The sequence below is a fragment of the Echinops telfairi genome, unplaced genomic scaffold, assembly GCF_000313985.2.
Source record: "Echinops telfairi isolate 266 unplaced genomic scaffold, ASM31398v2 ScPeMD7_7410;HRSCAF=8448, whole genome shotgun sequence".
NCBI classification, from domain to species: Eukaryota; Metazoa; Chordata; class Mammalia; order Afrosoricida; family Tenrecidae; genus Echinops; species Echinops telfairi.
Window position 1 is genome coordinate 27,194,825 of NW_022111310.1, and position 26,779 is coordinate 27,221,603.

At 51.3% G+C, this 26,779-nt stretch overlaps 1 protein-coding gene across 1 annotated transcript; it reads left to right on the forward strand.

Annotated features, from left to right (window-relative positions):
• Positions 1-848: 848 nt before the first annotated feature.
• PTGS1 (prostaglandin-endoperoxide synthase 1) lies at positions 849-24,786 on the forward strand. The gene is made up of 11 exons (XM_004712570.2): positions 849-893; positions 1,005-1,094; positions 8,383-8,499; positions 8,912-9,052; positions 9,242-9,385; positions 11,710-11,891; positions 12,013-12,096; positions 13,424-13,670; positions 15,807-16,093; positions 22,167-22,314; positions 23,663-24,786. The coding sequence occupies exons 1-11, from the start codon at positions 887-889 to the stop codon at positions 24,016-24,018; spliced, it is 1,803 nt and encodes a 600-aa protein (XP_004712627.2). The 5' UTR covers positions 849-886; the 3' UTR covers positions 24,019-24,786.
• Positions 24,787-26,779: the final 1,993 nt, after the last annotated feature.

Below are 26,779 nucleotides of genomic sequence, written 5' to 3' on the forward strand. Positions count from 1 at the left end.
GTTAAAGAAAACAGAAAACAAACAAAAAAAGAAAAGACAGCCAAGCAGGCCAGCAGGGGTTGATCCGCTAGACCATGGACACTGGGTGGACCTGGCCTGAGTACAGGAGCTTTGAGGAAAATGTCTGTCAACAATTGAGCCTGACTCTGTGCTAGACACCACACCTGGGTTTCAGGGTGTGTGTGTGTGTGTGTGTGTGTGTGTGTGTGTGTGTGTCCGTTATCTCATCTTATCCTATCTTACAACAATCCTCTGGGGGTGGGTTTAATTCTTTCCCCCACTGTATAGATGAGAACCCTAGGGACCAGAGAGGGTAAGTGCCTTCTCCTGGGTGGCACAGCGAGGAGGTCAAGAGAGTTGTCTCAGGTCACATCTCACAGACTTGGAGCCTGTTCCCCAGGTCCTGACAGCAGGAGCCACCTGTGGAGCTCGGTGGCTTCACAGGGGAGTCCAGCGCCGCGGCGAGGGGAAAGACAATCTCCCCCGCGGGTCCCTGCAGGGGACCGATGGCTGCGCTGCCCCTTTCTAGCGGTAGGAGGGCAGAGCGCGGGGCTCAGACCCCTGGCTCCCAGCCAGCTGGACTCTCCCTTTCGGCGCCGGGTGACCTCGGCGCTGCTCGGAAAGTTTCTGAGCCTCAGTTTCCAATCTTCCAAATGGACGCGACTCAGGGATTCCGGGCAAACTCCTTCTGGGTCCTCTTGCAAGTAATTAATAACGCGTCCCTGCGGCGGTGGACAGCGGAGGTGACAGCTGGAGGGAGGGGCGGGGGTGGAGCCAGGGGATGGGTGGGGAGGGGACGGGCGAGCGGGCCAGAGCCCAGGCAGGGTTGGAGACGCACCACGGAGTCCACTCCCGGCGTCCAACACCCACCAGCCGTCCGCGCGCCATGAGCTGTGAGTCCCGCCCGGGAGGGAGGTCGGTCGGCGCGCCCAGGGATTTTCTTCGGGACCCCGCGAAGCCTTGAATGCCGCCGGGCTCAGCACCCAGTCTCTCTCCCTCTGCAGGGCAGAGCCTCTCGCTCCGGGTCCCGCTGCTCCTGTTGCTGCTGCCCACGCCCCCGGTCCTGGCAGTGGCCTCCGGGGCGCCCGCGCCGGGTAGGTGGTCCCCTCCTTGCCACAGGGACCCCCCACCCCACCCCCACCCCTGGCCCGGCTCCATTCCCTCCTCTCCCCGCCAGCGGGCCCAGCTTCCCCTTTCTGCCCGAGGGGCCTGCAGGGGGAAGGGGCTGCGGAGGCAGTTGGGGGGTGGTTTCCGATACCGGAGGGGCAAGATCAGGAGTTAATGAGTTCTTTTTCATGAGTTAATGAGTTCTTTTCCGGGAGGAGCAGCGGAGCAGGGAGTAACTGGGGGAGTAGGAACTGACCGCCTACCTTTGCTGAGCCCCCAGTTGTCTAAACTGCCTGGGGCTCACCACCCCATGTTTCCGTGGGGGCCTCTTTCGGAAGAAGCTGGAGGCTCCAGGGCAAAGCGGCTCAGAGAACTTAGGCTCTTCAACTTTTCATTTTTCAGGGACTCATGCTGACGCCAACCCCTAGTGCAGATGGGTCTCCCCTGGCGAGGGCCCCAAATAACTAGCCCTCTGGGAAGATGGGGTGGTGTGGTGTGTGTGTGTGTGTGTGTGTGTGTGTGTGTGCATACAATTAGGGAGTTGGGTCTATACTAGAGGTTAAACCTTGTGCAGTTGAGGAAATTTAGGAACGTCTCAAAGCTCACCCTGTACACCATGGGGGCAGGATCTGAAACCTTTGCAAGCAAGGTTTTTGCTCCTGGGTGGAGACCTGAGTGCAGCAGCTAGTTGACACCCCTCCCTCTTCAGTGGACCCTGGGCTCCTTGGGGTTTCATCCCCCAGGATGACAGGGAGAGCCCAGGCCTGTTAGATCCCTGCCTGTGCCCCATGGCGCCTGCCTGGGAGGTTGCAGATGAAGGACACCTCACTCAGTCAGCCTCTGCTCTGAGCTTCCTGCGCACTTGTGTGTGTGTGTGTGTGTGTGTGTGTGTGTGTGTGTAGGGGGGGAGGTAGTGATAGGGATACCTCTCTGTAAAATGAGACCTGGTTTCTTGGAGGAGAGGATTGGGGGGGGGGCACTGGGGAAACCAAGGCGGGGCGGGTACTCCAGGCCCCGGTTTGGGTCTGAGCAGAGGTCTGGGCTGGGGACATAAGAGATGCGAAACTCACGTGGCTATCATGTCACAGTTGTCAGGACAAGGTTGTGTGCATCTATTTCTTGGCACCTCCACGGCCAGCGGTGTGAACACACTTGTCTAAGACCTGCAGTGAGCTGAGGACCAGCCAGGCTGCCCAGACAGCCCCTATGACCCTTATCAGCCCCTGGATCAGCCCTGTACTTCCTCTGTGGCCCTGCCCGGGTCACATCCTGGCCCTTCATGCATGTGGGGCCAGCCCTGTTTGGCTTCCTCTGTCTATCCCGAGCACCCTAGGAGCTGGGTGGTCTGGGCCATTTTCCGTTTGGCCTTCTCCACTTACCTTTATATCACATGTGTTTAAATGGAATTGTTTCAGTCCACAAACATTTCTTAGGGCTCACTTTGTGCCAGATTCAGGCTGGGTCCTGGAGATAGAGAAAGGGAGGAGCTCAAGTCTGATAGGGGAGACAGCAATGCCAACAGCCTGTTATGCAAGGAGAAGAAACCCTTGAACAAGGGGGACAGAGGGGTGTGTGGTGAATGCTGAGGGAGGTGAGTGCACGATGGCACGTAGGTCTGAACAATGAGAGGAAGATGGGTGCTTGGGAGAAGAAGACATGAGGCTGGGGTGACTTGTAAGTTCAAGACAACAAGGGCTTTCGAAGGCCAGGGCGAGGAGCTTGGCCTTTGGTCGGGAGTGTGAGTGTGCTGGGGAGTGAGAGAGTGAGGGTAGAGAGATGCCTTAGGGGGATGAGACTGGAGGCCAGGAAGCATAAGGAGCTAATGCAAGGTCAAGGGCAGAGCAGATCACAAGTGAGATGTCGGGTCAGAGGGTTTGGCTTACTGCAGGACTTGATGATGAGCTGAGGCTCAAGCTGCCTGAACTTTTGCCTCAGGAAGCCAACGCCTGGGTGTTGTCCCTTAGAAGGGCAGAGGAAGCCTGTCCTCCAGGAGGTGAGGGCTGCAGGGAGGAGATGGAGCCCAGCTTGGAGGACCAGGCCATACCAGGGACTCCTTGATGCTCAGGCTCACCACCTGTAGCTCCTGGACTTGGCCTAGCACCATGCCCCTGGGCCAGGGATGGGCACACAGCTCCCTTTCTGCCAGGTAAGAGGCCTGAAGACCAATTACCCTGGCATGTGGACAGGAGCCCAGCCCGTGCTGAGGCCTCTCTGTTGCTTACTGCCTGCTGCCTCCTATCTCCAGCAGCAGCTGGGTCTGTGGGCTGGGAGGGGGCTTCCTGTCCAGCCGGGCTCTTTCAGCTGCTGGTCTCGGTTGTCTAGGCCTGGTGTGGGGGTGCTGGCCTTCGGTGCATTCTCAGCCGGGTATCCAGGCTGGACCCTGCCAGGCTCCTCAGAGCCTTTGAGTGCTCTTTGACTACCAGCCCCCTGCAGCTTCTCTAAATATTATTCTTTAGGGATTTGGAGTTAGCCACTTTGATGGGCCCCCTCCCTGACTCTCACTTTGACTCTCTGTTGGGCATGGGATTCCCCTGCTGTGCTCAGCTCTGATTCCTGGATAGAGCTTGAGGTGGGGGCTGGGGGAAGAAGGAGCTTTTCTTTGTCCAAATCGTTGGGAAGGGTTCTAGAACCAGGCTGTCCTGAACCATTCTAGTCTGTGGGAAGGTGAATTAGTTGCCTCGCCATTGCCCCCCATCCCCTCCAGCTCACGAATAGCATGGGCATGCTCATCACCTGCCCCCCTGTACTATCTTGGGGACCTCATGGGAGCAAGTCGTAAAGTTCTTGCTGATGGGGTTGGGGTGGGAGCAGCATAGTGACAGAAATCATGGAGAAGGATCGACCCTTCTCACTGAATGAAGAAGGCGGCAGAATGTCAGAACAGGGGCTCTCAGAGCTTCCCTGGATAGATTGGAAAACAAATGCCAGAGGTGGGTAGTGTCTTGCTCAAGGACACACAGCCAATGGAGATTAGCTGTTGACTGCAAGTTCAGCAGCTCAAAACAAGCAGCTGCTCCATGGGAGAAAGATGAGGCTTTTCACGCCCATAAGGAGTTCACAGTCGCGGAACTCACAGTCCTTAAGAGCCAGCATCGGCCTGATGACAGTGGAGTGAGTGAGGACCCAGGGGGGTGGCACACATGGTTTGTGCTCCACTAGGAAGGTTGGCAGAAGGAATCCACCCCATGGTATCGCAGAAGAAAGGCCTGGTGAATTGCCTCTGCATGGTTGCTGCCTTAGAAGATCCTAGGGAGTGCAGATCTATTCTGAAGCATGTGGGGTTGCCAGGTGTTGGGATCTACTCCGTGGCAAGGAGGCCTCCGGTTTTCTAGTGTTTGGGTCAGGGGCACTTGTTTGGTGCCTGGTCCTGAGCTGGGTTCTGGGACTGAAGATGAAGTAGACTGAGTACGGGCATTTCGGCATTTCTCCTTTCTGGTGGCTCACTCTGGGATCACTTTGCCCTCTGCTGAGCAAAGGACTGGGCTGGCATGAAGGCATGCAGGCTCTAGGCTAGACTGAATGATGCTCTTTCTTACAAATAGCTTCCAAGGCTCGGGTTGTAGGAGGGGTTGGTGGGCGATCCCTCTGGGGTCTTGGTTTTATTCATTCATGATTTTTCAGGTCCCAGTCTTGAAGAAATGATGATAGACATACCTCACCTGGGGTCTTTTTTCACCTGGAGATTCTGGGGGCCATCCTTCATCCCTTCTCCAGCTCCAGGCCTAGAGCTCCTCCAAGACATGGGGAAGAGACGCGGGTTTAAGCTTTGGCCCTGCCACTCGGGAGCTGTGGGGCGTGGGCAAGCCTCCTGTCTTCTCTGAGCCCATACCCCTCGTGGCGTGCCCTCCTGAGGGGTGCTGAGCTGGTCAACCAGTGGGAGGCATGTGAGCTCTCACACTCAGTGAGCAAGAACCTGCCTTCCTGGTCCAGCTGCGGTCAAGTTCATCCTCCAGAGGGCGTCACCCTGTCTCCTCTCCACTCACCCTGGCATCCCTAGGGTCTCTGTGGCAGCTGGTGTCCTTGTTGGGGAGAAGTTTTCCTGTCCCAGGGCAGCTGGTGTTTATGGAAAAATGTGAGGGAGGAGGGAGGGAGGGAAAGCTGGACTGCCAGGCCGGAGGAGGCGCCTCCCTTCTCTCCGTAGGAAGGGGATCTGGGCAGCGCCAGGTTCCTAGCTTGGCTGCCTGCTTGGGCAGGACTCTGGAGGGAGGGCAGGAGGGCTTCATGCTACACTTCAGAGCGAGCTGCTGAGGGCAGGGAAGTTTCTGTGGCCAAGCTGGAAGCAATCGTTTCCTTAATTTATTAATTCAACATGCATTTGTGGAGCTCTGGCCAGTACACATGGGCCCCTCAGGCAGCCAAGGATCTCCCAGACCTGGTTGGGGGTTGTCGGTCGGTAGGACCACAGAGCCCCAAATGGAGTCTACAGCCCTGTGTTGGGTGTGGGGTGGGGAGGCGCGGGGAGAAAGGCAGGGCAGGTAGGACCCCTTCTCTTGGGAGCTTACAGGGGAGAAGGGTGGTAGCACTGGAGTCTGTGGCCTGCGTGAGGGAGAGCAGGGTATTAGGGAAAGTAAGGCGTGAAGACCCAGTCCCGAGTGTCAGGTGGTTCGGAGGAAATTTATTCAGAAAGGGCAACAGACTCATTAAAAGCTGAAGATCTTTCAGCCTAGGGGCTAAGGGAGGAGAGGAACTCTAGAAATTGCTTGAGTTGTTCAGAAAGCACCAGCCAATCTGAGGGAGAAGCACAAGGCTTTGGAGCCTTGGAAACGCACAGGGGCCGCTCTACTCCAACGATAGTGTCACTATGAGCTGGAATGGCCTGGGTGGCAGTGGGTTGGGCGTTGGGTTTCCTGTGGTGGCAGACGGTGGTGGGTGCTGTTGAGTCAACTCTGCCTCATGCTGACCCCCCAGGCACAGAACAGGACCACCCTCAGAGGGACTTCTCGGCTGTGAGCTTTGGAGAAACAGCTAGCCAAGCCTCTTCTTTATGGAGCTCTGGAGTGGGTTTGAACCACCAACCTCACACCTCGCTGTCACGTGCTGTGCTTCACCACGATGCCACTGAGGCTCCTTCCTACTGAGGAGAAATGGGCCTTTGCCCATCTGCCTGATGACTGGCAGGACTGGACCATCGATGACAGAGGGCCTTGTGAGGCGTGGGGTGCGGGGAGCTGGGCAGTGGGCAGTGAGTCAGGCAGGTGAGCGGGGTGTTGTGAGGAGGAATGAAAAGGCAAGCTGAGCCAGGGGTGAGGAATCCTTGCTGTGAGGGGCTAGATCCCGGCGTCAGCTCTGGGGATGACCCTGATCTTCCATTTTGGGGCCTGGGGGAAGGGAGGCAGGGGTCCTGAGGTTCTGCTCAGGGGCAGATTAGCCAGTAAGCAAGGCTTCCTTATGCTCACTTATTCATAGTGAACCAGTTCACTTTTCTTGTTCACAACACCCAAGGCTCTGCTCCTACGTGTGACTGACATTGCTGTGTCTCTCCCGGCCCCACGGCACCTTGTGACGGAGCCAAAGCCTCCTGTCCAGTGGACAATCCCTGATGGGCATGGAGGACCAGTCAGTAGGATGAGCACAGGCCGTCTTAGTGGTCTGTAGTGAATAGTTCCCCATGTTCTCATCACACTGGGCTCACCTCGCTTACTCGGTCCTCTGGCCCTGGTCCTGGCTGCCAGCGCTGCCTGAGTCAGCCCGATATGGCCTGTGCATCCTGCCGCCTTCCTGCTTGTCTCGCCCTCCCGCATCCCTGCCAGGACCACTCTGATGCCCACCTCAGGGCTGTGGAGAGCTACCAAGGCTTAAGCAAACCTGCTGGTATGATTCTTCTCATTTTCCAGGCGCGCGCTTGTGTGTGTGTGTGTGTGAGAGAGAGAGAGAGAAAGAGAGAGAAGGGGTAGTGCCTTGGGCCCTCTCTGAGGTAGGGGCTGGGAGGAAGGACCCTGTTGCCCAGGAAAAGCCCCACGATGTGAAATCAGGTGACAGAGACCCAAAGAGTCAGGTTTTGCCCAACCTTATGTCCTCTGAACCAGGGTCCCTGAGACAGCTGACCATTTCATGCCGGGCTTCTCCCCACGTCTGTTAGCCTCTTGACCCCCAACAATCAGTTTACAGAGAACAGAAGTTCCCTGCGTTGTTGGCGCTGAGCCCAGACCCGGAAGCACGTGTATGTTTACAGAGGGAGCAGGCACTGGCTGGGGAAGGCTGGGGAAGAAGTCTGCCGCCAGGAGCCCCGGCTCTGCTCTCGGCCTTGGCCAAGGGGCCACCCCATTTGGGAGGGCTCGGCACTGCGTGGTGGACCCACATAAGCTCCAACAAGTCTGCATTGTTCCAGGAATCGCTGAGGCAGTGAGCTCTGGGTTAGACAGGAGGAGGAACTTCCTTGTGGGGGTTTCTCCAGGAGGCCAGAAGGCTGCTGCCTGAGTCCCACCCACTCACCCACTCACTCAGGAGGTGTTCCAGCTGCTTCTCTCCCGTGAAGCCCTCAGCCCCTGACTTTCTCCAGAACCCTAAAGCCCCCCCACCAGCCTCCTCTGACTTGGGCTAAGGCTGATTCACAGCCTCTCAACTCATCTCTGCCCCCACACCTATAGAAGGCTTGGCCCTTTGAACTTGATTGCTGAGCCTGTGCCAGTACAGAGGGTGTGCGTGAGGGTGAGGCAGTGGGGCTGGGGGGACTAGCTGGGTTTCCTTCTTTCCTGGCCTCAGTTTCCCCATCTACAACGTGGGAATCGGGATGCCTGCATTTCCTCTCTTCCTGCCAAAATGGGGGTGGCAGGCTGGGAGAGAGACCTCGTTGTTCTAATGTCCAGGTGCTCACCCAACTTGAGAGACCCACACCCCTGTCCCTTTTTGGAGCCCCACAAAACCAGCCCTTCCTGTTAAACCCTGACTTGACAGGAAGTGAATGCCCTAGAAGCCCATACTGTAGTCTGTTATCAGTTGTTTCCTAGCCTTTGAGGCCACTGCCTGGAGTCCAGCCTGCCGTCCCTGGCCTGTGGTAGCAGCAGGGAGGGAGGGGACTTCCCCCCGGTCTTGTGGTGGGCCAGGCTGGAGCTCCAGAGGCGGGCCCGCAATGGCAGGGCTAGGGTGTTGTGCTGACTGTTATGGCATGAGGGAGGGTCCTGAAGGGGACCCTGCCATCTAGAGAGGGGTCACTCGGTGACTAAGAGCAGAGTTGGGACTTGAATACACACCTCTGGTCCTGCATTTCCCCATCCAGGGCAGGATGGGGGGCTGGGGGCCTTCCTACAGTCTCTAATGCCCATTTCTCACCCACAGTGAACCCCTGTTGCTCCTATCCCTGCCAGCATCAGGGCATCTGCGTCCGCTTTGGTCTGGATCTCTACCACTGTGATTGCACCCGCACAGGCTACTCCGGCCCCAACTGCACCATCCGTGAGCTGGGCTTTCAGCCCCTACCCCCTTTACATCTCACCCCTACTGGCCCCATGGCCCCTGGGTTCCTCCTCCCAGACCCTCACCTGGCCCCGTTCTCATTCTCTTTCTAATTCTGACACTCTCTCTGAACTCCAGCCTGAGCTCTCCCTCCCAGCACATCCTTCATCCTAGTTCTGGGCTCTGCAGGGAGTCTTCACTGGCCGGCCCCCACCTTGGTCCCTGTCCCCTGTCATCATTTTTGGTTCTGACTCTGACATGTGGCATGACTTCCAGGGCCCCATCCTTACTCACTTGCCCCATATGACTTCCCTTTCCCATCTGGGCCCTCCTGCCCAGCTCTCACCTGCCTCTCAGGCTGCTCTGGTACTGCCAAGAGGGCCCAAACTGACTGCTTCCTATCGCCCTGCAGCTGAGCTGTGGACCTGGCTCCGGGTGACACTGCGGCCCAGCCCCTCTTTTGTCCACTACCTGCTGACCCATGGACGCTGGCTCTGGGAGTTTATCAATGCCACCTTCATCCGGGATATGCTCATGCGCATGGTACTCACAGGTAGGTGGGGGCAGGCTCTCCCCTAATCAGATCAAGAAATCCTGCCCATTTTCGACATCTGATAAGGCCAAGGGGTGGGGAGGTGGTGTAAGGTCATGGTGAGGCAAGTCCCAACTCAAGAGGGGACAGGGAAGGGGAAATCACTGAGGCTGGGAGCCCCCTTGTCACTCACATTTTCACCCTCTGCAGTGCGTTCCAACCTTGTCCCCAGCCCCCCAACCTACAACTCAGCACATGACTATGTCAGCTGGGAGTCCTTCTCCAACGTGAGCTATTACACCCGCATTCTGCCTTCCGTGCCCCGAGACTGCCCGACACCCATGGGAACCAAAGGTAATGAGATAGGGTGGGTGGATGGGTTTAGGGATCACAGGCACTGTTCTCTTTGGGGAAAAAAAAAACTCAAGGCAAAAAAGAACAATGACTGGTCCATTTCACAAATAGGTGGACCCAGGCAGGGCAAGGATATATCCAGAACCAGGGGAAGGCAAGCTTGGAAAACGAAGAAAAGAAAAGGGAATGAAAGGGGCCCTTTGGGTCAAGGCAACCAAAAAACCCCCGGCCGAAGCAAAACGGGCCTCCAAGGGGGCAACTCCCCCGAAACCTGGCCAACGAAGGGAAGGGAACGGGACCCTGCTGGGGTGGGGACAACTTGAAAAGTGGAAAGGAAAGACAAATGTCCCACTTATTTTGTGCTACTCTGTGCTATAGAACCCCGGTGGCTTGGTTGGTCCTATGTTGGACTGCTACACACAAGGTCAGCAGTTCAAAACCAGCGGAAGCTCCAAGGTAGAAAGATGAGACTTTGTATTCCCGTCAATGATTTGTTATCATCGTTGTGTGGTGCCATCAAGGCGGTTCTGACTCATAGTGACCTTATGCACAACCGAACTGTCCGGTCCTGCATCCTCACGATTGAGCTCCTGTCTGAGCCCATTGTTGCAGCCACAGCGTCAATCCATAAAGAGTTACAGCCCCAGCAACCCCAAAGGGTACGTTTACTTTGTCCTATAGGGTCCTATGGGTTGGCAATAAGTTTGATTGGTCTGAACTCTGTCTTTGGTTCTTAATAATATAAATAGGTTCACATATTTCACCAGTATAGGGTATACACACACAAATAAGGAACACACACATACACACACACACACACACACACTCACTCGGAGTACCCAATACTGGTCTCAAGGATCCCTGGTATAGTGGTTATGCGTTAGCCTGCTATCTACAAGTCAGCAGTTCGAAACCATCAGCTGCTCAGGAGTAGAAAGCCTCATCTTTCCCTCATAGAGCGGCTGTTGGTGGTTTCAAACAGCTGACCCTGTGGTTATTCCAATGCTTACCCAACAGTTCCAGACTGACGGCTACACTGAAGCTCGTGATTACCATTCTGGTGGTCTGTATGTGTTTAGTGACTATCCTAAAAGTAGGACTGTTTTGCCAGATAGCTGGCATTGTGCTGAGCTCTCTTTTGGGGTGCTTGATACTCATTCCTGCCAGTGGGATCCAGCTGATCTTCCTGAACCAAAGAAGGTTCTACGAGAGTTGAAGGTTCGACATTAGTCGTACAAGAAGTTTTGTCAAGGAATGCCTGTACCAGCACAGGGAGTTCTGCAGGTCCTTTCTCTTAGGGCATCGGGTGCCAACCCAGGTAACATTTTTACGGTCAAAGAAAGCCTCTCAAGTGCTCATGCTCTTGACCCGTCTTAACCCCCGACACAGGGAGCCTGGGATCATTGGAAGCAGAGGTGGCAAACTATGGCCCCGATGATGCTAAATCCAGTTGCCTCCTGCTTTTTCCAAATAATATTGTCTTGGAACATCATCACATCCATTTGCTTACATGTTGTCTATGGCTTCTTTTCCTGCAGAGTTGAGTAGTCGGCCTGCAAAGTCTAAACTATTTACTGTAGGGATTTTTGTAGAAAATGTTTGTTGAACCTTGATTTGAAAGATTCTCCCTCACCAGTCAGCTGCTGTCGTTTTCATTGTCGCATGTCACCCTCAAAGTCAGTGAATAAGATAAACACCACCTGGCCTGCTCTCCAGCCATAGGGATGGAGGCTCAGGAATGCCTTATCTGGGTACACACAGGTAGTCAATGGCACAGCCAGGTTTAGGCATAGGCAACCTTGCCCCAACACCAGGAAGTTCATGTGGGCTTGTTTCTTTTAAACCATTTTTTTTAAATGGGAAAATTTCAAATGTATGTTAGAGTTGAGTCTGCTGACATCCTATGTACCCATCTCCCAGCTTTAATACCTGGCCACAGTTCCTACGTTTTACCCGGCAGACCCATCACCCACCGTCAGGATGCTGCAGGACTTGACAGCATTTTGTTCTGTTGTGCTTGGGTTCACTGTGAGTCAGGGGACTGACTTGATGGCAGTTAACAACGATGACAACATTTCCTCTACACCTTCTCACCTTATTTTTCTTCAAAGGAGCAACTTAAAGCAAATTCTAGTTATCATGCTATTTCACCCACAAATACTTCTAAGGTCCTTAGAAGAGAAGAAAGTGCAGGGGCCAACTGGTGGGTGATACATGGCTTGGCAGAGACCACTCTGGGCTTCGTGCTTGGGCCAGTTTGGCCTGGGGAGCCCAGAAGACCCGGACAGGTGGCCAACTCCTGCTCCTTTCTACCTCCCAACCAGGAAAGAAACAGTTGCCAGATGCTCAGCTCCTGGCCCATCGCTTCCTGCTCCGGAGGAAGTTCATACCTGATCCTCAAGGCACCAACCTCATGTTTGCCTTTTTTGCACAACATTTTACCCACCAATTCTTCAAAACTTCTGGAAAGATGGGTCCTGGCTTCACCAAGGCCTTGGGCCATGGGGTGAGTTTCTCCGAGGGTGGGGGGTGGGGGGAACAGGTCAGGATTTCTCAGTGCTTGGCACCAGCGGGTCATTGCTATGGGCCAGGACTGGGACATCTGAGTATACCCTCTCTGTCCTCAGGTAGACCTAGGCCACATTTATGGAGACAACCTGGAACGTCAGCATCAGCTGCGGCTCTTTGAAGATGGGAAACTCAAATACCAGGTAGTGCTGGACCTGGGGCTGGGCTGACGGGAAAGGTCTCTGACAGTCTCTTGTGGCAAAGACTGTGGGGAACCTAGGTACTGTCCTGAGAGGGTCAGTGGCAGGAGCCAATAGTGGACTAGGAGGAGAGACAATCTAGGGACAATGGTCAAACCTTGGGAGAGGTCCCCAGGCACAAGAAGCCAACGAGGAGCAGATGTGGCCTTTTATCTCATTCTGGGGAGTGGATTTTTGAGGCTCAATAGGAGGTGGACATTTCCAGGCTCCATTTATTTATTTAATCATTCCGCAGGGGTAATTGGGCACTACGATGTGCTTGGCCCAGTTATCCAGGTGATAACGCAGGAAACATCATAGTTAATTGGCTGCACCCATTCAAAATATTTGATCTGCCCTTAGATTTCATAACATTTACATAGGAAAAATAGATTCACGTGCCTGAGTCGTTCTGAACATATTTGAGAGTTTCCTGATAACTACAGTATCCACTTTCTAAAAGATGGAATGACATAAAAGGAGCAGTTATTTTCTTTATTTACACTGTTTGCAGTGGCTCCCATATTAGACATCACAAGGGGAACAAAGAGAAACAAAAAGTTCACTGATGAAGCTTAGGGCTCACAGTAGACTCTGTATAGTTATTGGGCAAATAAAGAAATGACCAAATCGCGAATCGTGCCTGTGACAAGTGCTACCAGGGAGAAGCTCCAGGGCCACCAGAGTGTTCAGGGGATCGGGAAACCACTCTGGGCAGGTACAAAGGAACAGAGACCTGCATGAAGGATGAGCAGGAGTTAGGAAGGCAAAGCGGGGGACGGGGCTTCCCAGGTGGAGGGCGCAGCATGGGCAAAGGCTTGCAGCTTGGAGGGAAAGAAGGGGAGTGTTGCTGAACCTATTGGTTAAGCATAAGAATGATTCAGAGAAACTGTAGTTTCTTCCTGAGCAGAGAGGGGACCTGGAAGGGTTTATACCAGGGAATGACACGCGATGAACCTCTTTTAAAGGCTTGCTCTGGCTGCAGTGGGGGGAATGAGCTGTTATGGGGTGGGAGTGGGCGTGGAAAGCCCACTCAGAGGAATCCGGGTAGGAGACGAGGGATGAGGGATGCAGATGATGGTAGTGGGGGCGGAGAGAAGGGGATCCATTTAAAAAGCGATCCAAGAGGTAGAAGAGGGTGGGCAGCATCCCTGCTTGGGGAAGGAAGGGCGGCGGGGTGGGGCGATGGTTGTAAGTAGGAATAGGAAGGGGTGAGCTCATAGAAAGGTGTGGGTTGTGGGCAGGTGTGGATGGCCCGCTGTCCCAGGTGACCAGGTGGCCCTCTCCATAGGTGCTGAATGGAGACATGTACCCCCCGTCGGTGGAAGAAGCACCAGTGTTGATGCGCTACCCACCGAACATTTCACCCCGGGACCAGATGGCTGTGGGCCAGGAGGTGTTTGGGCTGCTTCCAGGGCTCATGCTCTATGCCACAATCTGGCTGCGTGAGCACAACCGTGTGTGTGACCTGCTAAAGGCCGAGCACCCCACCTGGGATGACGAGCAGCTCTTCCAGACCACCCGCCTCATCCTCATAGGTGAGGGCTCCCAACCTGCCCTGCCCTGGCCAGTCGTGAGCTCTCCCCTGAGATGTGCGTGGGTGGGGGTGGGTGGATTAGGGACAGAGCATTGGGATGAGAACCCTGGCTTCCTTGCTTACCAACTATAAGACCTCAACAGAGCCTTTCACTCAGTCTCTAAATCCACTCACTGGGGAGACTGGCAGTTGTGCGGATTTGTTGAGAATGAATGGGAGGGGATAGGAGGCTTCCAGAAACTGGACCATCAGGATAATCTGGTTGCAAGCTGGGAACTGATAGAAAAGCTGATGAGCTGTGCCCAATTTTGGTGATACTGTACCCGGTGATGTCCCCAACATGTGTTGGGACAACTCCCAGCTTGCCCAGCCTTTAAGAAGCTTCACATTTCCTGCCCTGCTTGTATCTATCTGCCTTTCTGGAAATCAAGAGCTTTTGGGTAACCCGGGCAGGATATTTTTGTATCCTTTGGTGAGTCTGCAGCTTAAAATGTCAGATGGTTTCCTGCCTGGGACTTTGGCCTCTGACATCCCTGTCCAGGTCCTGTCCTTTCTGAGTCACCAGTAACCCCCTTCCCCCACTGTTACCCATCACTGGGCATGGCTGACTCCAATTATAGTGCCTGATTCACTGGAGCCTGGAAGAGTCCGGCTTTGGGCATAGGAATGGCCTGGAGAGGGAGAGAGGCTAGTTCTGAAATCCCAGCCCTGAGAGACCTTGACCCGAGGGGGGCAAATCTGTGGCTTGAGGCTGCCCAGCACAATCAACGTGACTACCCAAGGTAGGGAGGACTCCCAGGACATCCAATACATCCAAGGAGACTCTGAGCCATATATTGTTCTTGTCAGGGAAATGAAGCTTCAGGGAGGGTCAGTGAATTCTCCAAGATCACTCAGCATCAGGAGACTTGAGCCCAGGTCTGCCTGCACTGAAGTTCATTGCTATGGCAGGGGACTCTTTTGGGAATGGAGAGACATTGCAAATACCTTTTGTGATGCGTGAGCATCGGGTGGGGACTCACCCCTTGCACCTCTATTTAGTACTGCTGCTTCTAGCGGGCCTGCACATGTCTCGTCGCCGCTCCTTATGTGTGGGGCCCTGGGACAAGCAGTCTGGAGACCTTGACTGTGAACTCTTCGTCTTCATAAACAACTCTCTGAAGCAGGCTCTATGCTTACAGAGATTCTACAGTTTGGGAAGTGAAGTTCAGAGAAACTAAGTGACACTCTGGAGCCCAGATTTGGGGCCAGGTCTAATGATTTCAAACCCAGGGGCCGATTTTTCTAGTGACTGATGGATCAAAATATCACTGATTAACAATCTAGGTGACTAGTTTTCAGTTTGTTGTGGGCTGCTCAATTTGTTTCTCCCCTGGTTCTGTACATGGTCATGGGCTACTGAGAAGCAGAGGGTGAGGTACCCCCACCAAAATCTCTTCTTAGGCGTTCTTGCATATAAAACCTTATAAGAAACAGAGTTTTAAAATATATTCCAGCCTAGGTTTTCTTCTTGAGTTGTTAGGTTGTGCAAATGGTCCAAGACTTGGCTGCTAACCAAAAGGTGAGCAGTTCGAATTCCCCTGGAGACAACAGTCAGGAGCGCAGTTCTCTGACACACAGGGGCTTGCGGGCGTCAGAGGCTTCTTGTTGTTCCCCGTGTTCCTCTCCTGGCAGCATCAGCAGCAGCTCTCTGAGGGGTTTCTTCAAAGTTCCCTCCCCTCCTCCCCACCTTCGAGGGTGACAGCACGCTGGGAGGTCTGACTAAGTCAGTCCTCTGTTTTGCCATGCTTTGTGGCCTCTCCATTCTCTTTAAAAAGCTGTAGTTCGTGGCTACTTCCTTTGCATGCCCTGGCTAGCTCAGCCACCTTTGGAACTGTGGGGGGCGGGGGCGAGGCGGGGAGGGGGAATGCCTGGGGGGGGGGGGGGTTCCTCCTTCACGTTCACATCATGTAAAAAAGACAAAGTGAGAAATGGCCCACTCCAAGGACATCTCACTCGCCATGACAGCAAGGACAACAGGCCACTGAGAAGCAGAAATCAAGCCAGCACCTTTCGGGAACTGACTTGATTCCCAAGCTGGGAGTCTAAGTCATTGTCTTCTGCCGCCCCTCTTCCCGCCTGCCCGGCCCCTGCCCAGGGGAGACCATCAAGATCGTCATTGAGGAGTACGTGCAGCAGCTGAGCGGCTACTTCCTGCAGCTCAAGTTCGACCCAGAGTTGCTGTTTGGCGTCCAGTTCCAGTATCGCAACCGCATTGCTGTGGAGTTCAACCAGCTCTACCGCTGGCACCCGCTCATGCCTGACGCCTTCAGGGTGGGCTCCCGGGAGTACAGCTACAAGCAGTTCTTGTTCAACACCTCCATGCTGGTGGACTATGGGGTCGAGGCTCTGGTGGATGCCTTCTCTCGGCAGCCTGCTGGCCGGGTAAGTCCCCGAGGCAGCCCGGGAGGGCTTGTGGGCTCCAAGCAGTGGCAGATCTGGGTGTCCATCCCATGCTGCTTCTGTACAGGGAGAGGGGTGCCAACCTCTGAGGGTGGACTGTGAGCCTCCTTTCAGTCCTTGTCTTGTTCGTTCAGCCACTCAGCAAGGCCAGGCACTAGTCCAGGTCTTGGGGGAAATAGTGGTGAATAAGACCCCCGGTCCTCTTGCAACTTATACTCTAGAGAGGGACTGTTTTCTTGCCATAGCTAAGATCCTTTGAGCACTTGTTGTGCGGTAGGCACGGGCACATGTTTAATACTTTTTAGATGTCATTGGAATTATAAACACATGAGGGGAACCAAAGTACAAAGAGCGCATGGTGTGCTGGGAGATCAGGGAGAGGGGGCTTCTGATCCAGGGTGGGGGTTATGGGTTAGGAAGTGACATGATGGATAGCGGTTTCCTTTGGGGAAGAGAGCATCGGTGACAGCTGTCTTTCAGAGCCAGGGCGGCACGGGCAAGGCCCAGAGGCCAGAGAGCAGGTGATGCAAGGAACAGGATGTTCAGGGAATTGTCATGTATGTGAAAGTGCCTGTACATACATAGTATGTGCTTATTAAATCATAGGCCTCTTTTGGGAGGCCTTACTGGCTACCTCCTAAATATTCTCTTTTCCTGACTCAGAAGCTCCCAGATCCTTCATCCTGGCTCTCTGGTGCCATAATTCTCATCTTTAACCCTTGTTTCTTTCTCCTCTCAAGCCCTATCAGGAAGTTGTGGCACCATCTGGATTTTGGGCTCCTCCCGGCCATTTGACTGAACTTAGCATATTTTGCCACCCGTGGGCAGCTGCGGACTGGTTTGGGCTTCTGTCCTCTGTGGGGACACAGATGCACAGAGATAATGATGTTTGTGTGGTGAGGTGTGGTTTCCAAAACATTTTCAAGGCATGACCCTGGTGATATGTGTGGAAATGATGTGGCACAAGGCCACAAGGGTAGAAGACTGAAGAGCGAGAGAGCAGGGTTACCCCTGAAAACCATCACCCAAGGCTCTCGACCTGGGAGTTATCATGTGGCCCCACTGTAATAGCTGCTTTGCATACTTTATCTCCTGGCACCGCAACGCTGTGAGGCACATGCTATTGCATTTCCCCATTTTTGCATACATGCAACTTAAGTCCCATGACTACGTTCTACAGCTTGCAGATGGTAGAGCCAATATGGTCACAACCTCTCCTAATTTTGCCCCCACATACATTTTTATCCAACTGGGCTTTTCCTCTTTCCTATCATCTTATACCTTTTCTACCCAAACATAATCCTTCCTTAATCCTACGCACTCATTCTGAGCAATAGCGCCTTCTTTAACCCACGCGCCTAAACTGGTCTGAACCAGAATCTTCTTCTGAAGTCTCCTTTCCCCCACCAGGGTACCCCGGCTATAGTCTGTGTTTTCTTGCTTCAAGGGATATTACAACGACTTGCATTAAACTCCAAGTTTAGTTTAAATTGGTTTAGATATATAATTTTTCTAGGAAAATTTCAGCTCCATCCCTGCTAGCTTGCAGCCTTTCTTCTCCTGGGCAGCTTAGCAGAAGGAGGAGAAAGAAGAGGTCGTTGCCACCCCTGTTCTATGATGGGCTTTATCTGGTTTGAATGGAGTGACTTGATGCTTTGTGGTGCTACATTCCTACTCCTTCTGTCTTCTTCTTAGTGGTGGCTTGTGCCTAGGGGTTCACTTTTTATATTAGATGCTCAATATATTTTTGTTGAATCTCAACAGAGAATGAAAAGAAATAAAAACAGATTCTTGAAAAGACCATCTCCCACAAGAAAAATCCTAGGACTAATAGAGGAAATTAGCAAAGTTACAGGGTACAAGGTCAACCAACAAAAATCAGTTGGAAATCTGAAAGGGAAATAATTCTATTCACAATAGCATCTAAGAGAATCAAGTACCTAGGAATAAGTTGACCCAGGGTTGTGAAGGACTTACACAATAAAAACTATGAAACACTACTGACAGAGATCGAAGAAGACTTAAATACACGGAGAGATGTTGTATGTTCATGAATTGGACGATTTCCCAGTCTTAAGATGTTATTAAGACTAAAGATAGCTATAGATTCAATGTAATCTACCCAAAGCTAGCGATAGATTCAATGTAATTTTGATAAAAATTGCAACCGTTTCCTCTATAGAAATGGAAAGATCAATCTTTAACTTATATAGAATGGCAAGAGGCCCTTAATAGCTAAAGCAATGTTGAAAGAGAAGAATAAAGTAGGAGCCGCCACACTTTCTGCTCTTAAAAATACTACATGGTTGATGAAGAATATTAAATATTGAATACACCATTGACTTCTAGATGAAGGAACAAATGTGTTTTGGAAAAAATGTAGCCAGAGTGCTCTTTAGAAGCAAGGATGGTGAAGCTTCACATCTCGCATACTTTGGATGTGTCATCTGGAGGGACCAGTCCCTGGAGATGAACAGCATGCTTGGTACAGTAGGGTTAGAGAAAAAGGGGAAGACCGTCAAAAGATGGAATGACACCGTGCATGCAACAATGGGCTCAACTATAATTGTTATTGTGAAGATGGCACAAGACCAGGCAGTGTTTCGTTCTGTTGGACACAGGGTCGCTATGAGTTAGAATCCCCTCAATGGCACCTACTAGCAGGACACAGCTATCACCGTAACAACAGCTTGATACTGGTATAACAATCACTACGTATTGTTGTTGGGTCTTGTCCAGTTAGTCCTGACTCATAGCGACCCTATGTACAGCAGAGCGAAGCACTGCCTGGCTCCATGCCGTCCCATTCTCACAGTTGTTGTTATGTTTGAGCCCATTGTTGCAGCCACGGTGTCAGTCCGTCTGGTTGAGTGTCTTCCTCTTTTTTGCTGCCCCTCTACTTTACCAAGCAGATGGCTGTTTCCAGGGACTATGCGAGATGACGTCTCGCCATCCCAATGAAGTAGAATTGAACGTCCAGAAATAAACCCACACATCTATGGTCAACTTATTCTTGACAAGGGTGCTAAGTTCATTTGATGGGGCAAGAAGTATATTTTTAATGAACGGTATGGAAAATGGAATTTTCACGTGCAGAAAAATGGGAGAGGTATACTCCATGTATGAGGTATCCATCTCACATCGTGCACAGAAACAGATGTCAAATGGACTAAGGTCCTAAATGTACAAAGTAAAGCCATAAAATTCTTAAAGTAAAATCAGGGACAACACAGTCAAGCCTTGCTTCCCAAAATAGGTGGTCTAATATAATAACAAAACCACACACTGTAAAAGACAAAATAAGAAATGGAGTCTCATAAAAATTATCAAAAGACTTTACCAAACAAGTGAGAAGACCAGTTGTTGGCTGGGAGAGTGTCTTCAAAAACTGTGCTTGTATAGCAAACCATAATCTAAAAATTGAAATATACGGAAAACTTGGACAACTTATCCTTTGTTGATAACAAAAGGATAAATAACCCACTCATACAATTGGGTTATTCAAGCAAAGAGTTTGAATAGACATTCCATTAATGAGGACATCCAAATGGCCACCAACCACATGCAAAGATACTGAGAGTCAGTCGTTCAAGCCCCAAACCCACTGCCATTGAGTGGATTCTGCCGTATTGCAGCCCCATTAATCAAAGTGTTTAGTAATGGCATCCAGGCACCATTCAGTGCAAATTAAAACAGGACAGAGCAGACTAGCTCATTCGGGTTTCCGGGACTGTAAATTTTTACAGAAGCAGACAGCCTTGCCTTTCTCCCAAGGAGCAGTGGTAGTTTGAACCATTAACCTTGCGGTTAGCAGCTCAACACTTATTCCCCGGTACCACCTGGGTTCCTTCATTGGCCGTTAGAGAGATGAAAATCAAAACCACAGTGAGATGCCAGCTCACTTTCACTGGGATGAGTAAGGTTTTTGTTTTTGCTTTTAAAAAGAAGAAAACCCCAGATCATAACAAATGTTAGTGATGATGTAGGGAAATTGGAAGTGTTACCCATTGCTGGTTGAAATATAAAATGGTAAAGCCACTGTGGAAAGTAGTGCAGCAGTGCCTCAAGATATGAAAAATTACAATTACGACATGACCCAGCTATTTCACTTCTAGGTATGCACCCAAAGACTTGGAAACAGATGCCCCAACAGAGACTTGTATACCAGGGTTCATTTGCAGGCTTATTCACCATGGCCAGAAGGTAGCAACAGTTTAAATGCCCACCAACAGCTGAATGGATAAACAAAACATAGTACAGCTATACAAGTAATATCACTCAGATAGTAGGAATACTAAAGTCTTCACTTATGCTACACTATGGGAAGACATTATGCTTAGTGAAACAAGCCAATCATTAATGGATAAATATTGCATGATCTAGCTTATATAATAGACTAGAAAGGGCAAATGCATGGAGATCAAAGTTTGTTAGTGGTTACCAGGGTGGGAAGGAGAGGGAAAGGTTGAGGGTCAATGATGATTGAAATATTGCATTGATTGAATAGCTAATTATTGTAATGGCTGTCAATAAGTTGCATGTCTGTAAAAAATTGAACTTGCAAAAGCTGGCTGATAGATATATTTATAACAATAACAGCGACAACAAGTAGCTACTTAAGTACAATGATGAACCTCCTGGGACAAGGTTTCTTTGGAGATCTAGGGTCCTGACTTCATGGGATGTCCCAGTTATTGGTCTAGTTACCTGTTTAATGCTTTGGTTCTGCCTCTTCATTCAATGAGTAGTGACTGGGTGTCTTCAAGCTTGCCAGCGACCCCCGAAGGCACCCCCACTGGTCTCTCTTTGCCTGGAACCAGCGGGGGTCAGGAATAAGAGGAGCACATGCAATGTGTAGCTCCTTGTCTCCAGGAACAACTGGCCTCTTTGCGGTGAGCCGCCAGGACTGGAGAATGCCGGCTGCCATTCATGAAGACTTTGACCAGAAATGCCACAGGAGAATCCTGATCCCAAAGGGGGAAATGCAGAACAGACTCTTACATTCTCATGCTCCAGACTTCCCAGAGCCTGGAAGGCTGGGTGAAACCCTGCAATTATTGCCCCAGGTTCATCTTTAAGGGGTAAACGAAGACGCCTTCTTAGAACTGAACTATAGTTTAGCTTCGCTAAACTAGCATTAGGCTCTTGTAAAGAGTCTCCATGGGATCAAATTGACAACAGCGACTTGGAAGATTAGATACGAAGTTTAAGGGGCTGTGAATTTCTGTGAAGGAGAACAAGAATGTAATTGGATCGACTGAGTTGCATATATAGAAACTGCTGAATGGGGGTAGGTAGGGGCTCCAAAGGGTTTGTGGGCAAATAGAATGGAAAAGCAATGGGATTTTTGCATGGACTTCTCTGAAGCCCTCGTATGTTTTGCTCTGCATATTTTTAGTAACTTCAAAATAAATTTAAAAATATATCTTCAAAAGCCACAGAAAATGAATGATTTCTGTTCTATGATAAAAATGGACATGGAGAGTGGCATGTCCATATCAGCTCTGCTCGAATGTAACTTAAAAAACATTTTAGGTGAGCCATAAAGTGGATTTCTTATCCGATTCCCCCAACTCCTGGCACCCCACACTAGTATTCCTCATCTTTCTCTTCATATCACTGGTCGGCACGGAAATCCTTCTGTCTCTCATCTCCAGAGCTGGGGCTCCCTCCTCTTCAGCTTTTGTTCTTGGCTTTGGTAATGCTGGCCATCACTTTGGTGGCAGAATCTTTATTGTCCAACCTAATCGATCCAGAAACGTCTTTCGCGGGGCCTGGGGGGCTTTCATCTGGAACTAAGGGAAGGGACAACAGTGTGAGTTTGGGAACTGTTAGGGATATTCCTCCAGCCCCACCGAACACTTCCAAGTTGAGCACACTGAGATCCCTGCGGTGGGTCCCTGAGAGAGCATGGCAGTGGCAGCCGTAGGGTCATGCTCTCTTGTCTAGCTCAGCGAGGAAACGGGGCCTGACGTTCGTTTCCCAAGGCCCTACCACAGGCTACAGGGCAGCCGAGCCTGGCTTTCAGACGACACCTGTGCTCATGTCTTGGCAGATCGGTGGGGGGAGGAACATAGACCAGCACGTCCTGCACGTGGCTGTGGAGGCCATCAAAGAATCGCGAGAGTTGCAGCTGCAGCCCTTCAACGAGTACCGCAAGCGGTTTGGCATGAAGCCCTACCTCTCTTTCCAGGAGCTAACAGGTGAGCTGAGCAGCTGTTTCCTGGACCCAATCCTTGCCCTTGGAGGCGCAAACACAGCGAGGGAGAGACCACCGATCTGGGTCAGCACCATGGGATGGGAAGGCCAATGAGAGCGTTGTGACTGGTGGAGCGAAATGATAGAGCAAATCACCCTGCTTCTAGAGAGAAGGCACGGGGGTGAGAAAGAAGGCACCTCTTGAGGGAACAGAAAGCAGTCGTGTGGCTGCAACATGGGGCTTAGGTGATGGGGGCCGTATTGTGCACAATTGGGTTTCATGATGCCTAAACAAACGGAACCCTACCCGGTTTCCATGGAGTCACCCCATCTTCTGATGATCCTAGGCCTGTCAGAAGACAACATAGTGGTTTCAGTGGATGGCTTTTCAATTCTTTCTTCTGACGCCCCTCTGGATGAACTTAAACCTCTCAACGTTGGTTAGCAGCCACGCCTGGCATTGTCCAGCATGTCTTATTCTGTCCAGTGGCTCCTAAATGCCCACTTAGGGGGTCAGCTACATAGGAATCACGTAGGAAACAGAATCACAATGCCAAATCCCAGAGATGATGACTCTGGGAGTAAGCTGGGTGGTGCACAAAAATCTGTATGTTTGAGATCTCGAGGTGTCGCATGGCTAATTTGGGGGACTCCTGCCACAGATAAATGAAGGGTCTTTGGAGGATTCTGAGCACGATGGGATGTGTCTATGATTTTGTATTAATGCCCCAGGGAGGATGGACTTGAAGAAGTGCTCAATGCTTGTTTAAACTTGATCCCTAACTGTTAGCCTGTGTGTTGTTCCACAGAGTGAGAGCGATCCTGGGACCAGCCGAGGAGTTTTTCAAAATCCTCAGAGCACTTAGTCTTGAATTTCTATGACCCGAAGTCCAAAGTGGCAGAAAAAAACACGCTGTCACTGTACCTCTCTGTGAGCTTGGACCAGTTCTTTGGGTTTCCGAGCTTCAACAGAATGAAGAGGTGTGGACTAAGATGAGGTTTTGAAGTCTACCTAAGAAGGGAGAAAGAGGGGTAGCATTCTTCCTGTTATAATGATCAGGTAATTAGGGATCAAAGCAGTAAGGTGACTAGCTCAAGGTCCCACAGTGTGGTGGCAGATCCAAGCCCCTGGACTCTCTTCCAAAGCACGTTCCTTCCCGAGGTCCAGCCCTGGAGGAGAGTCCGTCTGTGCTTTTCCCAAAGTCTACCAGCGGTTTGCTCATGTGCCCAGCTGCTCAGATGGCTGCTCCGGTCTCCCTTACTGTCCTCAGTAAAAGATGGGCTGAGGAGGTGCCCTCCCTCAATTGACCATCCTGGCTGCATGGCGGTGAGGCTAGTTTCTGTCTCTTTTAGGGGAGAAGGCGATGGCGGCGGAGTTGGAAGAGCTCTATGGTGATATCAATGCCATGGAGTTCTACCCGGGGCTGCTTCTGGAGAAGTGTCTTCCGAACTCCATCTTTGGGGAAAGTATGATAGAAATTGGGGCTCCCTTTTCCCTCAAGGGACTCCTAGGGAACCCCATCTGCTCTCCGGAGTACTGGAAGCCCAGTACATTTGGCGGTGAGACAGGTTTCAACATTGTCAAGACTGCTACACTGAAGAAGCTGGTCTGCCTCAACACCAAGACCTGCCCCTATGTTTCCTTCCGTGTGCCCGAGCCCAGCCAGGAGGACAAGTCTAACACAGAGCGACCATCCACAGAGCTCTAAGGGGACAAAGCAGCAACGTTCTGAAGGATGGAGCTTTGTGCTTTTTACCCCAAATTCCAAGGCCAGGCTTGGTAGCCTTAACTGTTGGGTTCCTAGTGTGACAGTGAGACTGTTGGGATTGACATTCAGAACTTTTAATCCCTGACCCATTATTTGTGTTCCGGTGGTTTTGTCTGTTCCATTTTAGAAGATTGAATTCCTGGCTTGTCACCAAGAATGTTCAAATGGTTCTCATTCAGCAGGCCGGAACTCTATGCTCCTGGTTGACAACCAGAATGTCAAATTGAGGATGGATTTGGAATGTGGTCATTTTATAATGTAAAGTTCTCACCGAAACAACTAGAAAGTCAGGGGGCTCTTATTTTGCACTCTAGAATTGTGGGTGGCCCTCCAGGATGTGGCCTTTATGCTTGGTGGCCAGAAAGTTCCTGCTTGATGATCTGGAACAATGGCTAAAATCCCATAACCTTCCTGATCTGAAAGTCTAGGATGTTGATCTGACTTACTTTCCTGCTCAGCGAGGTAGGCATGGAGCAGGAGAATCCAATATCCAACAAGAACGCATTGCCCGAACCTGTACTGAAGGGCCAAGCAGGTGAGGTGTTTTTCCTGAGACATCTACTTAGATCCTGGTCTAGTGATGCAGAGACAAAAGCTGGACTCTTTTTGTGCCTTTGCTTGGAAACCCCAAAGGCTTGGTCCCCATCCAGGTCTGGAATCACGGCAGCTGCTTCTTAGTGGGGTAATAAAGTTCTCTTTCAAAAGTTGCATACGATGTATCTCTTTTCATCCTATCAGAAGTAGCAGCAACATTGGAGTGGCCTTTCTCCTGGCCACAAGCTACATGTAATAGGGTTGCAGTATGAGACTTTCGGTTGGGATCCCTGGGGTCTGTCCCGGGGTAGATGTTCCACCACGGGTGCTTGTATCTCCCCCGGGGCAATTCCCAGCTTGTTCCCTTATAATACAGAACGGCCCAGCCCCAGGAGATATAGCTCCCCGTTTTACTACCCTTGCTTAAAGAGAGTACAACAGAGACGAGGGGTCTCTGAGGAAAACGATGATTTTTTATTTTTTAAAATCATTTTATTGGGGGCTTGTACAACTCTTATCACAATCCACACATCCATCCATTGTGTCAAGCACATCTGTATATTCATTGCCATCATCATTCTCAAAACATTTTCTTTCTACTTGAGCCCTTGGCATCAGTAACTCATTTCCCCCTCCCTCCCTGCCCCCTCCTTCATGAACCCTTAATAATTTATAAATTATTATATTGTTATGTCATACACTGTCCGATGTCTTCCTTATAAACAAGTAGCCATCTAGCTCAGAAGCAACAAAGCGCACCAGCCTGTGTGATCATGAGGTGTTGAAGGGAACAGGTACCAGGCATCAAAGAACAAAAAAAAATCATATCATTGTGAATGAGGGGGAGTGTGGAGTGGGGACCCAAAGCCCATCTGTAGGCAACTGGACATCACCTTAAGGAAGGGTCACAGGGAGGAGATGAGTCAGTCAGGGTGCAGTGTAACAACGATGAAACATACAACTTTCCTCTAGTTCTTTAATGCTTCCTCCCCACCACTATCATGATCCCAATTCTACCTAACAAATCCGGCTAGACCAGAGGATGTACACTGGTACAGAACTGGAAACACAGGGAATCCAGGACAGATGAACCCCTCGGGACCAGTGGTGAGAGTGGCGATCCTGGGAGGGTGGAGGAAGGGTGGGGTAGAAAGGGGGAACCGGTCACAATGATCTACATATAACTCCCTCCCTGGGGGGCGGACAACAGAAAAGTGGGTGAAGGGAGAAGAATGATTATTATTGTGTACCATCTTCACACCTTAAACCAAAAAACAGCACGCTAGTTTTCATTTCTTTTTACACCAGCAGTACAAGTTAGGCAGTAGACCCCATTTTAAAACAGTGGCAACCAACATTCAGTGTGGCCAAACACTCTGCCCACGGTGCCCGAGCCAAGCTTGGGACCCCGTTCTATCCAAGTCAAGATGTTGGACTGTTTGACCCATTCAGCTTTCCCTGGTTTCCTGCTGTGACTCAGTGCCAAGGTTCTCTTGCCTGTCAGGGTCAAAGACAGAGGGTGGGGCGGAACCGTGTGACTCCCATTTCAAGTGCAGCAATGCTGTTCACTCACTCACAAATAGTTATTTTCCCAATGCTTACTATATGCCAGCTACGGTTAGAGGTCTGGGGGTACAGCAATGAGGAATCAAGAAAGACAAGGCTTCTGCCTTACGGAGCTCACATTCCTGTGGGGTACAACAAACAATAAACAAGAAAGCAATTAAAGAAGACACGGACCGGGTGAGTGTGACGCTTTCGCTGTATCTGCTCTGCTCTGCCCTCTCCAGGGTGAAGCGCTGAGAAGCAGCAGTGGTGATCATTCCACCAACGTTCGTAGGGATCTTAGGGAATCGTTCTATTTTCCCTCTAGTCTCCCTTTACCCTGCTCCCCCAGCCACCCAGATCCCTGTGGCCAACAAAGAGAAGGGAGAGGTCAGGGGGTGAGGGTAAGGTAAGAGACGGACGGAGGACATCCCCCTGTGCTTCACTTTCATGGGCGGAGCATTCCCCGGGGAGAGTGCTAGACCCCAACCCCAGGGCAAAGTGGGTCACTGGGGCTGGGCCTTCTGCATCAGCCCAGAAATTCTTTGCTTTCTCCTTAGTTGGGTGAGAAATGTTCCCACCATCCTCTCAGGGCCCTGTTGAATGCAGGGAATGTAGTCCT